This window comes from Aedes albopictus, chromosome 2 (genome assembly GCF_035046485.1).
Source record: "Aedes albopictus strain Foshan chromosome 2, AalbF5, whole genome shotgun sequence".
Classification (NCBI taxonomy): Eukaryota; Metazoa; Arthropoda; class Insecta; order Diptera; family Culicidae; genus Aedes; species Aedes albopictus.
In genome coordinates, this window is record NC_085137.1 from 464,769,608 (window position 1) to 464,782,896 (window position 13,289).

At 37.2% G+C, this 13,289-nt stretch overlaps 2 protein-coding genes across 3 annotated transcripts; both read left to right on the plus strand.

The window, feature by feature from the left end:
• The first annotated feature begins 498 nt into the window (after positions 1-498).
• On the plus strand, positions 499-4,564 carry LOC109412648 (chaoptin). Of its 2 annotated transcripts, none has more exons than XM_062853982.1 (2): positions 499-707; positions 771-4,564. In XM_062853982.1, the coding sequence occupies exons 1-2, from the start codon at positions 529-531 to the stop codon at positions 2,818-2,820; spliced, it is 2,229 nt and encodes a 742-aa protein (XP_062709966.1). In that variant the 5' UTR covers positions 499-528; the 3' UTR covers positions 2,821-4,564. The 2 variants fall into 2 exon arrangements, with proteins under 2 accessions (XP_062709966.1, XP_019541822.3); XM_019686277.3 differs by having other exon boundaries at positions 544-703.
• Positions 4,565-9,670: 5,106 nt separating this feature from the next.
• On the plus strand, positions 9,671-11,310 carry LOC109412656 (chondroadherin). The gene is made up of 2 exons (XM_019686289.3): positions 9,671-9,822; positions 9,887-11,310. The coding sequence occupies exons 1-2, from the start codon at positions 9,755-9,757 to the stop codon at positions 11,106-11,108; spliced, it is 1,290 nt and encodes a 429-aa protein (XP_019541834.3). The 5' UTR covers positions 9,671-9,754; the 3' UTR covers positions 11,109-11,310.
• The last annotated feature ends 1,979 nt before the right edge of the window (positions 11,311-13,289 follow it).

A 13,289-nucleotide genomic window follows, 5' to 3' on the forward strand; every position in this document is an offset into this window, starting at 1 on the left:
AGTACGTTTTCCTATACTAAATTCCATACAAATTTCAATCGCAATGCGGAATACGGGGACGCAACCAATCGCTTCCAAATTTTGCACAGTTGTTTTGTGCGCTAATATAGATTGGAAAAGCTTTGTTCCGGGGTGATACGATGAAATTTAAAGTTTCTCCATACAACGTTGACCCACTCTAATACACATAGGCATATATGGTAATGCAATGGTGTCCGACAGTTTAACCGTATTCTGTTTGACCGAATTCTGCTTTACTTTCGGTTTTGTTTCCCTGGGAGATTAAATGGAGCATAGTGCATATGAAATTGGGGTTTTGAGTAGTAGTTATATAAATTTATTTTAAGAATTATTACATTTAGAAATAGACTTGACGTTGGAGGAAAGTGTCTAATTGTTATATGTTTAAAAATTGAGATAAGAAGACTGTTCCATCTGATCAGCGTGATCGCAACTTCATCCTACTCACTTTTTTTTTTTTATATTTTGCGTCGAATTTAGAAACCAATTTACCTACGGCCAAATGGAATGCGGGAAAGTGGCTTACATCCGCTCTTATCTACTAACTATTCCGGGTGTATCGTGAAGTTTCCGATCATATTGAGCAGTGCTTTCTCGACAAGCTGCGCAAAATGTTGCTCGCCCTGGTGGCTTCATCCAAAATATGGATATATTGTTTACTTTTTGATACTGTGTTCCTGTTGTAGGTATCGATTCATTTGCTATTTTTATCATCGCCATCTGCTATTATCCATACAAATTTATTACAGTATAGCCGGTGATAAGCAGAATGTTCCTCTGGAGAACTGCACCAGTATTCGCGCCGACATGGTGGATTTGAGCGAGTGCAATCTCACCCATGTGGATCCACACTATTTCGAGGATCATCGATATTTGACCATGTTGGATATGAGCCAAAACCAACACTTTCAGTTCCCCTTGGATGGATCACCGTTTTTGTACCACCCTACATTGTTGCACTACTATTGTGAGTTTTGTGGGATAACTGCTGTCTACGAGTTGACGTTCTCCGAGCTGAGACAACTGAGGACACTGAGTCTTCGCGGAAATCGGATTCAGCACATTCCCGCCAATGCGTTCAACTTCAATTGGATTGAGTCCCTCAATCTGGCGGATAACCAAATCGGTAGATTGAATGACAACCATGAGCTGGAAACGATGCAGAATTTGCGGAAGTTGAATGTGAGCGGAAACTTGGGATTTGAGTTAAACGGGCTGTCGATGGACTTCCGTGAGTTGTGGTGGGTGGATTGCAGGAAGTGTGGATTGGAATATCTCAATGCAGAGTGGTTTGGACAAGTGAAAAAACTAAAGAAATTGAATCTTGACGATAATTTTATTAGGGAAATACCTGGAAAATGCTTTTCGGAAAATGACAAATTGAAAAGTGTTGTATTGAGTGGAAACCCGTTGAAAAGAATGAACTTTGAAAGCCAAAATCTTGAACATTTACATTGCAGTAACTGTAGTATGATTATTCTTGATAAAGACAGCTTTATAAATATGCCAAATTTGAGAGTTTTGAACTTGGCCTATAATGAAATCAAAAGCGTCGAAAACAATACTTTCGAACGGAATAACAATCTGCATTCAGTTCTGTTGGATCATAATAATTTGACGGAATTTCCCATTCAATCGTTGAAAAGGTTGCGATCGCTTGAGGTTTTATGTGTCGATTTTAACCGTTTTCACCCTACTGGCACATTGAGCAAGTTTAAACGTCTCTACAATGCACTGAATCTACGACAGGGCTGTGCAGCAGATGATAACTGGTTGTATCACTTTGAGAATTTGTTACCTGAAAGTGTCCATGAAGGAGAAGTGCTCTACGAACCTGATTTTCCTCCATGTGAGCATGAGGTTAATCTTACATATCGTAACATCGCGTGGATACATCCAATGGGATTTGTTAATTGTTCTTACCTTACAAAACTCTTCATGGACTTCAATAAGAATTTCTCTTTCCCTAAACACAAGCCTTTCTTGCACAGCGATACCTTGGAATCTTATTCTTGCCTCCATTGCGCAATAGAAGTTCTTTATCCGGAAACTTTTCTCAAAATTCCTGAACTGAACAGCATTGCCTTGCGGAACAACCATCTCAAAAAGATAACCCATCTGGACATTCTGACCACAGTTCCAAACCTAAAAGGCATCGATCTCGCCGACAACCATTTGGATCTACTTCCATCGGAAATCTTCATGCACCATAAGTTCCTAACCACAACTATCGACGTAAGTCGCAATCGACATCTGTGGCGTGATTTCAAACTGCCAATTCTGGACCAGTCCTGGGTAACCATCCTACTAGCATCTCACTGTGGGATTCACCACATCACTCCAATCACCATCAGTTTGATGCCTTCTCTGCAGGAGCTGGACTTGTCCAGTAATCCAATCCGGTCAATCGCACCGAATGCGTTTCAGAACAATGTGCAATTGTTGAAATTGGTGCTCACCGATACGCATTTGCGAGTTCTGCCCACGGTGGCCGTTGAATATCTCACTAATCTGAAACAGTTGTGCATGTTTAGCATGCCCCAATATGATTTGCAGGATGATAAAACCAAGGCAAATAATGTTCAATTGGGAGCACTGATGAAAGAAAAGAAATGGTGCTGTTTGGGAGGGGAAATTTTCTTAAAAGCTCTTATGGCCAACCACGTGGAAGCAAAATCTGTTGATAATGCTGTGGAAGTCGGTTCAAACAGTTGCATTCATCGTTCTGCTGTTGGCGGAATTAATTTGTTCATTTATACAACATTGTTTATACTGATAAGGATTGGATATACCTCTTGAATCAACTTAATAACTTGATGTTCTCAAAAATGGCTAATTGTTAGATCAGGAACAGTATATAGTGTGTGTAGCTAATATAAAAAAAATCATCGAAATCGGTTGAGTATTGGTGGAGATATCGTTTAAAAAAGAAACTTGCAATTTGAGAACCTTGGACAAACAAACATTTAAAAAAATATAACTTTTCACCGTTTTAACTCTAGAGCCAAAAATACTGAACCGATTTCAATGGAAATGATTCTGAATGTCAAGTATTCATGTAGAAATCATGCTTGAAAATTTTATTCAAATTGATTTAGACGTTAAAAAGGTATACCCGTATGTGCGGCAAACATGTTTTTTGTATTGTGACATAGAAAAAGTAATAATACAGCCAAAATAAAACACATGGAGCTTGCTTTTTTTAAAGTGTGTTAAATTGAAACAATTTTAACTTTGAATACTTGTTAAAAATCTTGGACGTTTGGACGAGTAAAAAACAAAATTATAACCTTAACAACTATTGAAAATGGGTGCCCCAATTTTCGAAAATCTCTTTTATTATTATTATTATTATAAATATTTATTAAAGACACTTTACCACTTATGTGGCATTCGTGTCTGATCTCTTTTATGGTTTCGACAATATCTGCACCAATACTAAACCGATTTTGATGAAATATGTTTTTGGTATTAGCTGCTCATGATACTATTCCTGGTCAAAAATTAGCCTTTTTTGTACACAATCAAATGTTATTCATTATTTTATGTGTCCACATTTCTTCGAATTCAGTCTTTACGTGCGACAGTTATTTTGCTAAAAAAAAAAAGTATTATGTCCATTTTATCATTTTCGTATGAGGAAAAAGCGGTCTTTAACACGATATACCTACAAATATAAAACTACAAAAAAAAACATGACATTGTGGGCTTCGTGGATATGCAGCCACGCACATGTAATATAAAAGTTGCGGCAGAGCAAGTTTTGGTTGCATACGAATCAACATGACGTTTTTCTAGCATTGTGTTAGAATAACGTAAAATTACCTTCTATTAACCTTAAACAAAACTTTTAAATTTGGAAATCACTCAAAAAGGCTTTTCTCTCTTACAAAATTTAAAGTTAAAAATGAATAAATATATAATAAAACCAAAACTAGCGTTGCCCCACCTCTCAAATGGCACGTGTGATGTTTGGGTAACATCAATCGTTTAGGCGTTTCATATGCCTCGAAGTGTGAGTTCGATTCCTGCTCCAGTCGGAAACAACTTTTCGTCAAACGGGAAATTCTACACTGGACCACTGGGTGTTAAATGTGTTGTCCGTTTTACAGTATTAGTATACCATATAACTTTCAATTATAAAATCTAGATTCTAGAATTACAACACTAATTGAATCAGTTTCAAAGGGAGATGAAAGAAACGCTTTCCAATTTCAAATGAAACAAAACGCCTTCAGTATCATCCGGTGATGTGTCACTGCATGGGTTAGAAGACAGCGAAGAAATTACAGTAGGTTGTAAAGTGGATTGCAATCTCCTATAGTAGACCAGACTGTATTTTAGTTCCAACGATGTAAGACTCTGGTTTAGTCTTAGCAGACACGTGACGGTGTGAATTTTCTCTTTTGTCCATGTCTAACTGTACAAAAATAATAAATAGCTAGTAAGTGTTCCAGAATCCATACATAATTGTTACCTCGAATGAACATCAATCTCTGTCATTTCTTAAATGAAGAAATAAATTTAATTTCCGAAGAAAAAAGTGATTTTTTTACGAAATCTCGCAATGATAACATGTCCTTCCGCATATTTGCGTTCAATTTCTTGAATTACGAGAATAAATCCACGTGCTCAGGTAGGAATCGAACCCGCGACTCCTAATTTACTAGACATGCGGTTCTTTCCTCCAAGCTACGAAGCCACTTGGCCATATCCGTCCCCTGAAGGCACAGAACTGCATTCGATTTCACTAATGCTTTTAATGGTTTGTTCCTTTTCGCTATCCAAATCTCCTTCAGATGGAATTGGATCAACATCTACACGTTTCTGTCGTGTGCAATGTGCATGAATATCAGAGCAGGAATTATTTTTTTTAAATTGACGTGAGCTTCTTGCACTGTTTATTAGTATGGGACAAACATAAAATTCTCGCTCCAGTCGACATTTTTTTTGTATTAACGAGATTTTTAGCCCTAGGCTAGTTCATCTCGGGACCCACGCTTTACTTACCTTCCGAAAGAAGAACTCACATTTTGCGAGTTTGTCGGGAGTGGGATTCGATCCCAGGTCCTCGGCGTGATAGTCAAGTGTTGTAACCATCACACCAGGTCCGCTCCACATTCCAGTCGACTTTTTTGGTTTCATTTAGGTCCCATATGAACTGTGCAAAATTCCAGCGCAATCGGTGAAACACCTTAAGATAAAAAATCCCAGAGGTCGCCCCTTGTCTCCTTAATTCAAATTGATCAACGCTTTTTGTAGAAAAATCATTTATGAATCTTCCTTGTCAGGGAGTTCCTCCAAAGATTTCTTCAAAATATGCAATTAAAGAGAAAAATGTTGACAAATAATCGGAGATTATTCCAGAGATTCATTTGAAGATTCCTCTTGGGGTTTACTTAAGAAATGTAGATTTTTTTTCCAGGATCGCTTTCAGATATTATTGTTGGAAATTTACCAGAGTTTCTTGCAGGCCCTCAAGCATTTATTTAGATTTTTTTTCCTAGAAAATTCTCAAGAAATTCTGAAAGTTTCACCAGAGCTTTCTTTTGAAGTTCGGATTGCGTAGAGTTCATTCAGACTTTGCTTATGTGATTCTTTCATATTTTTTTCCGGTGATGCTTCAGAAGTTTATAAACAGATGCTCTCAGCAATTACTACAGAAATTACTCCAGAATCTATTTCTTGGCATTTTTCAAGATATTCTTCCAAAAATTCTTAAAAAAGCTATTCTTTAGATTTTTTTTCAATAACTCTCTTAACATTTTTTATGATGTTTTTTGTTTCTGTAGGATTTAAAAAAAAATCTCCTTCACATTTTTTTTTCAAGAATTTTGTAAGAAGATATTCGATGAATTCTTACAAAGATACAGGGGATAGACAAAATGATCGGGACAGGTAACATTTTCGCTTTTCAAAAAATGTTCAAGTAGCTGTAACTTTTCGAAAAGTGCATCAAATATTCTCAATTTTCTACTGTAAGTTGATCAACTAACTGTTTATCAGTGAACAAAATTTGGAAAAGATCGGGCTATTCTGCACGAAGTTTTAAAGGGTCTAGAGAAAGGTATAATAATCCGATAACTTACTTTGAGCTGTTATATCTCCGGATTAAATGAACCGAATGCAATGAAATTTTGAGCTATGGAAAACTTTTGACTTAACTTACAATTTTTAACACGGAAGAACGATTAGACTATTTTTCAAAAAAAAAACACCAAATTTTCCAAAATTTGAACATTGTTTCAAAATTTAGGATGCTCATTATCAAATAAATACCCTCCAATTGACTTGAATTAAATATGTTTTGATGGAAAGTAACAACATAACCGGCAATAAATTGAAAAAGTAATGGGATGCATATTAAAAAAAGACCAATTTACTAAAAAACATAAAATAATTGAAATCGCTATAACTGTGTCTCTTTTTAAAAATTTCAAGTTAAATCAAACGTTTTTCAGAGCTCATTATATAAGTCATTTATGAAATTTCATTGCATTCGATTCATTGAATCCGGAGATATAAAAGCTCAAAGTTGACTATCAGATAATTATACCCTTTTCTAGAATCTTTATAACTTCGTGCAGAATAGCTCAATATTTTCCAAATTTTGACCACTGATACACAACTAGTTGATAAACTCACAGTGAAAATTTGAGAATATTCGATGCACTTTTCGAAAAGTTACAGCTACTTGAACATTTTTTGTAAAGTGAAAATTTTGCCTGTCCCGATCATTTTGTCTATTCCCTGTATCTCCAGGAGTTCTTCTAAGGATTCCTTCAGAAATTTTATGTTTTTATACAAGCATTTCACCAGTATCTTTGTTCGCAGTTTCTGCAGAAACTTTGGCAGACAATTTGAAAAGATTCATTTAGAAATTTCTCTGAGGATATCTAATCTATCCACAAATATCTTAAGCAATTATTCCTTGAAACTTCTTTTAGAGTTCCTCAAAATGTTTCTTATGATTTTTTCCAGGAACTAAAATGATATCTTAAGGAGTTTCTTCAGGTTCTTTGGTCCAGGAATTGGTGGTATTTCCTTGAGAAATTCTTTCAAGAACTCTTCCAGCCATATTTGTCCAATTTCTGGAAGAATTTATGAATCCCTGGAGCATTATCAGAAACAATTCCAACATGAATGTTTGAAGAAACCCCAGGAAATATTTCAGACGGAGTCACAGGACCAGTCTTGTAGGTATTTCTGCAAGAATCTCAGAAGGACTTCTTTGAAGAAATTTTTCGATGAATTTTTGTAAAACTTCATGAAAGAACTGTTGAAGAAATCCCTCACTGAAATTCCCTAAAACTCTGACCGTAGAAGTTTTTGAAGATATTTTTGATAGATTTTTTGGTGAAAATCTCAGGAAGTACTTTCGCATGAAAGTCTAGAAAAATATAAAAATACCTGGGAAATTCTTGGAGTAATCCTTGAAGGATGTTTTGAAATTTTTTCAAGAGAAATACCTGGAGAAAATCCTTGAAGCTGTTTTGGGCGGGATTCCTAGAAATGTTCATTTAACAAACTTTAAGAAAATTCCTGTAATATTCCTTTAATAAAAATCCTGATGGAGTATGTGGAAGATTTGAAAAAAAAAACCGTGAGAAAATTACTGACGGAATTTTGATTTTTAGATTTTTTGGAAGAATCGCTGGTAGCATTTCTGGAGCAATTTCTGAAGGAATACCTAAAAAACGCTTAGATAACCTTTTGTAAAGATCTCTTGAGATAATTCTAAAGAAATTCCTGTCGAAATTCCTAAGAAACATTTCTTAATCCTAACTTCCTCAAAGAATCCGCAGAAACATTTTTGAAGATATCCTTAAGGCGAAACTGAAAGCATTTCCTCACTTTTTGGTTTTTGATTTTTTTATTAAATAACGAAGCAATATTTTCAAAATCGGTTTTCGTACACATGTAGAGGATAGGTCAAGGTATCTTCTGATTTTTTTACGTTGTGGAAAATGTTTTTCGTTTTTGCAGAAACCATATGGAAAACTTTTTCAACACGAAAAAAATCAGAAGATACATTGATCCATACTCTACATGTGCACGAAAACCGATTTTGAAAATATTGCTTCTTTATTTAAAAAAATCAAAAACTGAAAAAATGAGGAAATGATTCCAGTTTCGCCTTAAAGGAAATGCCGGAGAAACTTCTGGGAAAATACATGGAGGAATATCTGGAGGAAATCCAGAAGGAACCTCTGTATGATAAGAGATGATTCTGCTTTAAGATTTTCAGTCCTGAGAAAAAAAAAGAACACGTGGGCTTCGTGGCCGTGTGGTTAGCGGCGTCAGTCGTCTAGGCGTTTCGTAAGCTTTGGAGTGCGGGTTCGATTCCCACTCCAGTCGGGGAAAAATTTTCGCCAAACGGAAAATTCTCCATTGGGCCACTGGGTGTTATGTGTGTTGTCCGTTGTCTCGTGTTAGTAATTTCCAGTCTGTGCAGCCTCTGGCTGAAGACGGTGTAGTGTCTTTTATGAACTACTGGAAAAATCTCTGTACGAATTTCTAAATGAATCCCTTGAAGATTTTTCGAAGAAACCTCTAGATGAGTTTATGAAAGAATCTTTGAAATAACTTCTGAATGTCTGTAGAAATTTGTGAAGTAATCCCTGGAGAAATCTTCGGCGAGGTTCCCGAACGAATCCCTAAAAGAATTTCTGAAGTTATACCCGGCGGGGTTTCAGGAGGAAATCATGGAAATCTACATAAAAGAATGCCTGTATAAAGTTGTGGTGAATTTCTCAAGGAATTTGAATTTCTGAAGAAAACCTACTAGAATATCCATGCTATCTCATAAAGATTTGTAGCAGACATCTCCAGGATTATTTTAATAAATCCCTGGAAGAATTTCGGAAGAAAAATTTGGAAGAATTTCTAAAGAAATCTGCGGCAGTTAGTCTGAAGAAATCGAGGGAGAAATTTCTGAAGGAGTTCTAAACCTTTGATTTTCTGATGGAAACTCTGAAAGCATTTATGAAGAAATCCGAGAACGATTTCCTGTAAGAACTCTCGTACAGAATTTTGAAAGAATTTCTGATAAAACCCATGGAAGCTTTTCTTGAGGAATTCTTGGAGAAATTTTCGGAGGAAACAAGGAAATTCTAGAGAAATCCATGGCAGATATTTCAAACAATCTTTCGAAAGGAACCCGAAGAAGACTTTCTGAAAGAATTTTATTTATAGATTTTCAGAAGGAATCCATGAATACAATCCCCAGAAGAAGTTCCTTAATTAATTTATGAGGTAATCTCAAAAAAAACTTTGGTTGAAATTTTAAAGTAAGTAGTAATATTTGAAGATATCCATGAATTGATTTCTAAATGCATCCCTCGATGAATTTCTTCTTTAAGAAATTCTTGAAGTAACCTCGATGACACCACTGCTGCTAACTTCAAGGAAACTCCAGAACATCTGGTCAAAATCGAGTCCTCCCTACGTGTCTCCTGCTACTAACATGTATGTACTACAAGCATCAATATGTTTGGTTTCTACAAGCATCAATGTGTTTGGTTTCTCAAACTCATCTCTTTTGACGACAAATGCTTTACGAATGCAGAAAGTACAACAACTTAAAAAAATGTGCAAACAAGTCGCTAAATTTTAATTCACTGTGTATCTTATCTCTGTTATCACACGTCTTTATCACATCAACTCGACAGATTGGGAATCGACGCTACGCTAGCTAGTCTAAGGAGCTCACAGTGCCATCAGATATTGAACGATGAGAAGCTTGCCGCTGGTGATTGTGTTAATTGCATGTCTATCGTTTAGTGAGCTGTCGCTTGGCTCGTGAGTTGATTGTACCAAACCGTGTTCTATGTTTAACGTCTAATGGATGGGTTTTCTATTTCAGCGACGAAATAGACCTCTGCAGGAAAAACATTACCGCCATCAGTTCGACTACAGATCTCATAGCGCAAGCACCCTCGGATACAGAATACGTGAAGCTCTGTGAAAACAACATAACTACGATCGAACCCTCAGCATTTGAAAAATTTTCCGATTTGGAAAAGTTGTTCTTGGACTCTAATGAGTTGCTGAAGTTTCCTTCGGGTGGCGGTTCATTTATTCGTCAACATTCTCTCACCGACCTATCATGCTTCCGATGCGGTGTGGATAAAATATACAACCGATCACTTGTGGAAATTCCGCGATTGGAGAGAATCAATTTGACCGAAAATAAGATCGAACAAATTGAGGAAGAAGCTTTCCAGAGCAACCGGAACCTTAAAGTTATAGATTTGCGATCAAATTTTCTGCGGAGTGTTCCACGAGGATTGGTAGAAAAGCTTACTAGAATGTACAAAATGGACTTAAGTTTCAACGGAAATTTGTCTGCTGAAGATAACCAACCGTTCATGATTAGTAATTCTCTTGTAGAGTTATGGTGTGATGATTGTGGATTTCAAACGGTGTATGAGAATACGTTCTCTAGATTATTCAATCTAAAACTACTGCATCTGCGAAACAACAAAATAACGGTAGTGCATGCTTGGGCGTTTTTCCAAGTAACCCGTTGGCAACCTGGTAATACTCTTATGGTATCGCTTGAAAATAACAAACTTCAAAACATTGGTACTGAAATAAAAGATGGTCTGCAGCTGTGCTTATACAACAACACTGAACAATTAGAGTGTTTTCTCAGAAATCTGCCCGATAAGGATAATTTTGTATGCTCCAATTCAACTCAGCCGGATATTGAATGTATTCCATCAACTACCACTACGACGACAACGACAACAACCACAACAACCACTGAGTCACCAGAAATACCAGACACTACCCCTATCATAAACAGTAAAGCAGACACCAATGAGCCGCGACAAGCTACAAGCAATCCTACCGTCAGTCCTACACCACCGTCAGCGAAACCCGTGGACAAGCCCCCGGAAGAGGTCTACGGCATTTCCGATGCCTACATCAGTGGATACCTCACGTTGATATACGTAGCTCAAATAGGTACCCTTGTACTGCTGATCATTGTTTGGCTTAAGCTGAAAAAGTCCGACCTGGAGATCGATCGATACTCGGAGTGTATTCTCAACCCAAGTCCCAACTATAAGGCAATTCAGTGACACAGTTAGTTTAAAGTTTAAAATTAGTCATCACCTTAGAGGCGCGTTCGAAAATGCTATCAGTAGCGTACAGGGAAGAAGACCGAATAAGCCCTCGTAGGTACGTGGTTGCGAATGAATAATCTGTTTTGTTATCGTGGCTCACTATTGATAAGATATCATCAAACATAACAAAATAAATAAAACGAGTCGGTTGTGTGAATTTATGTTTGGATTCGGCGAATTCGTTTGACTGTAGTTTTCACTCGTGTGTTGTTTTTTTTTGAAGCCACATCTGTTGGGACTCGGGGTATTATGTTACTATTTTTATCATTATTGTTTGCAGTTCTTCGATCTTTTTGCAGTTTTGTGCTTAATCCCAGGAAAGAAACTTGGTAGGAAATTCTAATAAATTCTGGGAAAAGGATAAGTTTAGGTTAACTGCTGTTGGAATTTCTTGAAATATTTTAAAGTGTGTTACACAATATTTTTATACAGCGATAGACATTCGTTTAGCCGACGTCGAACAAGTTTCATAACCGTGTTAGGAATCCCATACATAAGTTTTTGTAACATTTTTTAACTATTATTGTGATGACATATCAAATATAATTTACTGAGTAGCTGATACGTACACACTGGAACAAAAACGAGGGTGCAAACCCTTCAAATCGCATTTTCCCAGATATTCGTTCAGCCTAGGTAAATGAAAATATAGTTTTCCATAAAATTATTGCAACTTTGTGAGTAAGACTTTTAGCTTAGACATGTTAGCAATATAATTGACCTTTTAATAATTTATTTATTTGTGAAACTTGAGAAATTGAGTAATATTACAAATAATTGTCCTGATAAGGAGAAACGATGACAAATAATATTGTTTAAGGAAAATATGTTCTGTAAACACTCAAGTTAAATTGATTGTTTTGAATAATCTTGGCTGGCACTGGTTATATTATTGCATAAAATGTCGTACTAAAATCAAGTATTTACGTTTTTGATTGGTTAATAAATATTAATTGATAAATCCTATAATTAATAGTTTCTATTAATACAGACGGATCATCATGCCTCTAAAATATAAATGTATATTACAAGTATTATTGGATGCATTTGAAGACTACCAAGTGAAGGAATTGCAAGAAGAGTAGGAATCGTTTTACCATGTTTATTTTAAAACCTAAGCTCATACCAAAATGCATGAAATCGTCAAACACATGGCTTTATCTTTGACAATAAATGAGTCTTACTTTCACGCTTGAGCCTAGCTATTTAGCACTGTAGTTGGAGGAAATGCCAATGCAGAACCCGTAGCTTCCGGGAAGGTAAGCCCAGCTCCCTGGGTTAGTGGGTTGGTGTCAGGCCCTGCGAGCCAGCCGTAAAAAAAACTAGCACCGGAAAATCAACAAGAGAAGAATGCGAACCGATACCAACGGCGACGACCACAGCGATGAAAAGGGACTTGCGATTAATTGGAAGCTCGGTACGTGGAACTGCAGATCTCTCAACTTCATCGGGAGCACCCGCATACTCGCCGTTATACTGAAGGACCGCGGGTTCGGAATCGTAGCGCTGCAGGAGGTGTGTTGGACAGGATCTATGGTACGAACGTTTAGAGGTAATCATATTTACCATCTACCAGTGTTGCGGCAACACACGTGAGCTGGGAACAGCTTTTATAGTGATGGGCGACATGCAGAGGCGCGTGATCGGTTGGTGGCCGATCGACGAATGAATGTGCAGGTTGAGGATCAAGGGCCGATTCTTCAACATTAGCATAATAATCGTGCACAGCCCTCACTCCGGAAGCACTGATGATGACAAGGACGCATTTTACGTGCAGCTCGAACGCGAGTACGACCGCGGCCCAAACCATGACGTCAAAATCATCATGGGGGATCTAAACGCTCAGGTAGGCCAGGAGGAGGAATTCAGACCGACGATTGGAAAGTTCAGCGCCCACCAGCTGACGAACGAAAATGGCCTCCGCCTCATCGATTTCGCCGCCTCCAAGAACATGACCATTCGTAGCACCTTCTTCCAGCACAGCCGCCCGTATCGTTACACCTGGAGATCACCACAACAAACGGAATCGCAAATCGACCACGTTCTGATTGATGGACGGCACTTCTCCGACATTATCGACGTCAGGACCTATCGTGGCGCTAATATTGACTCTGATCACTACCTGGTGATGGTTAA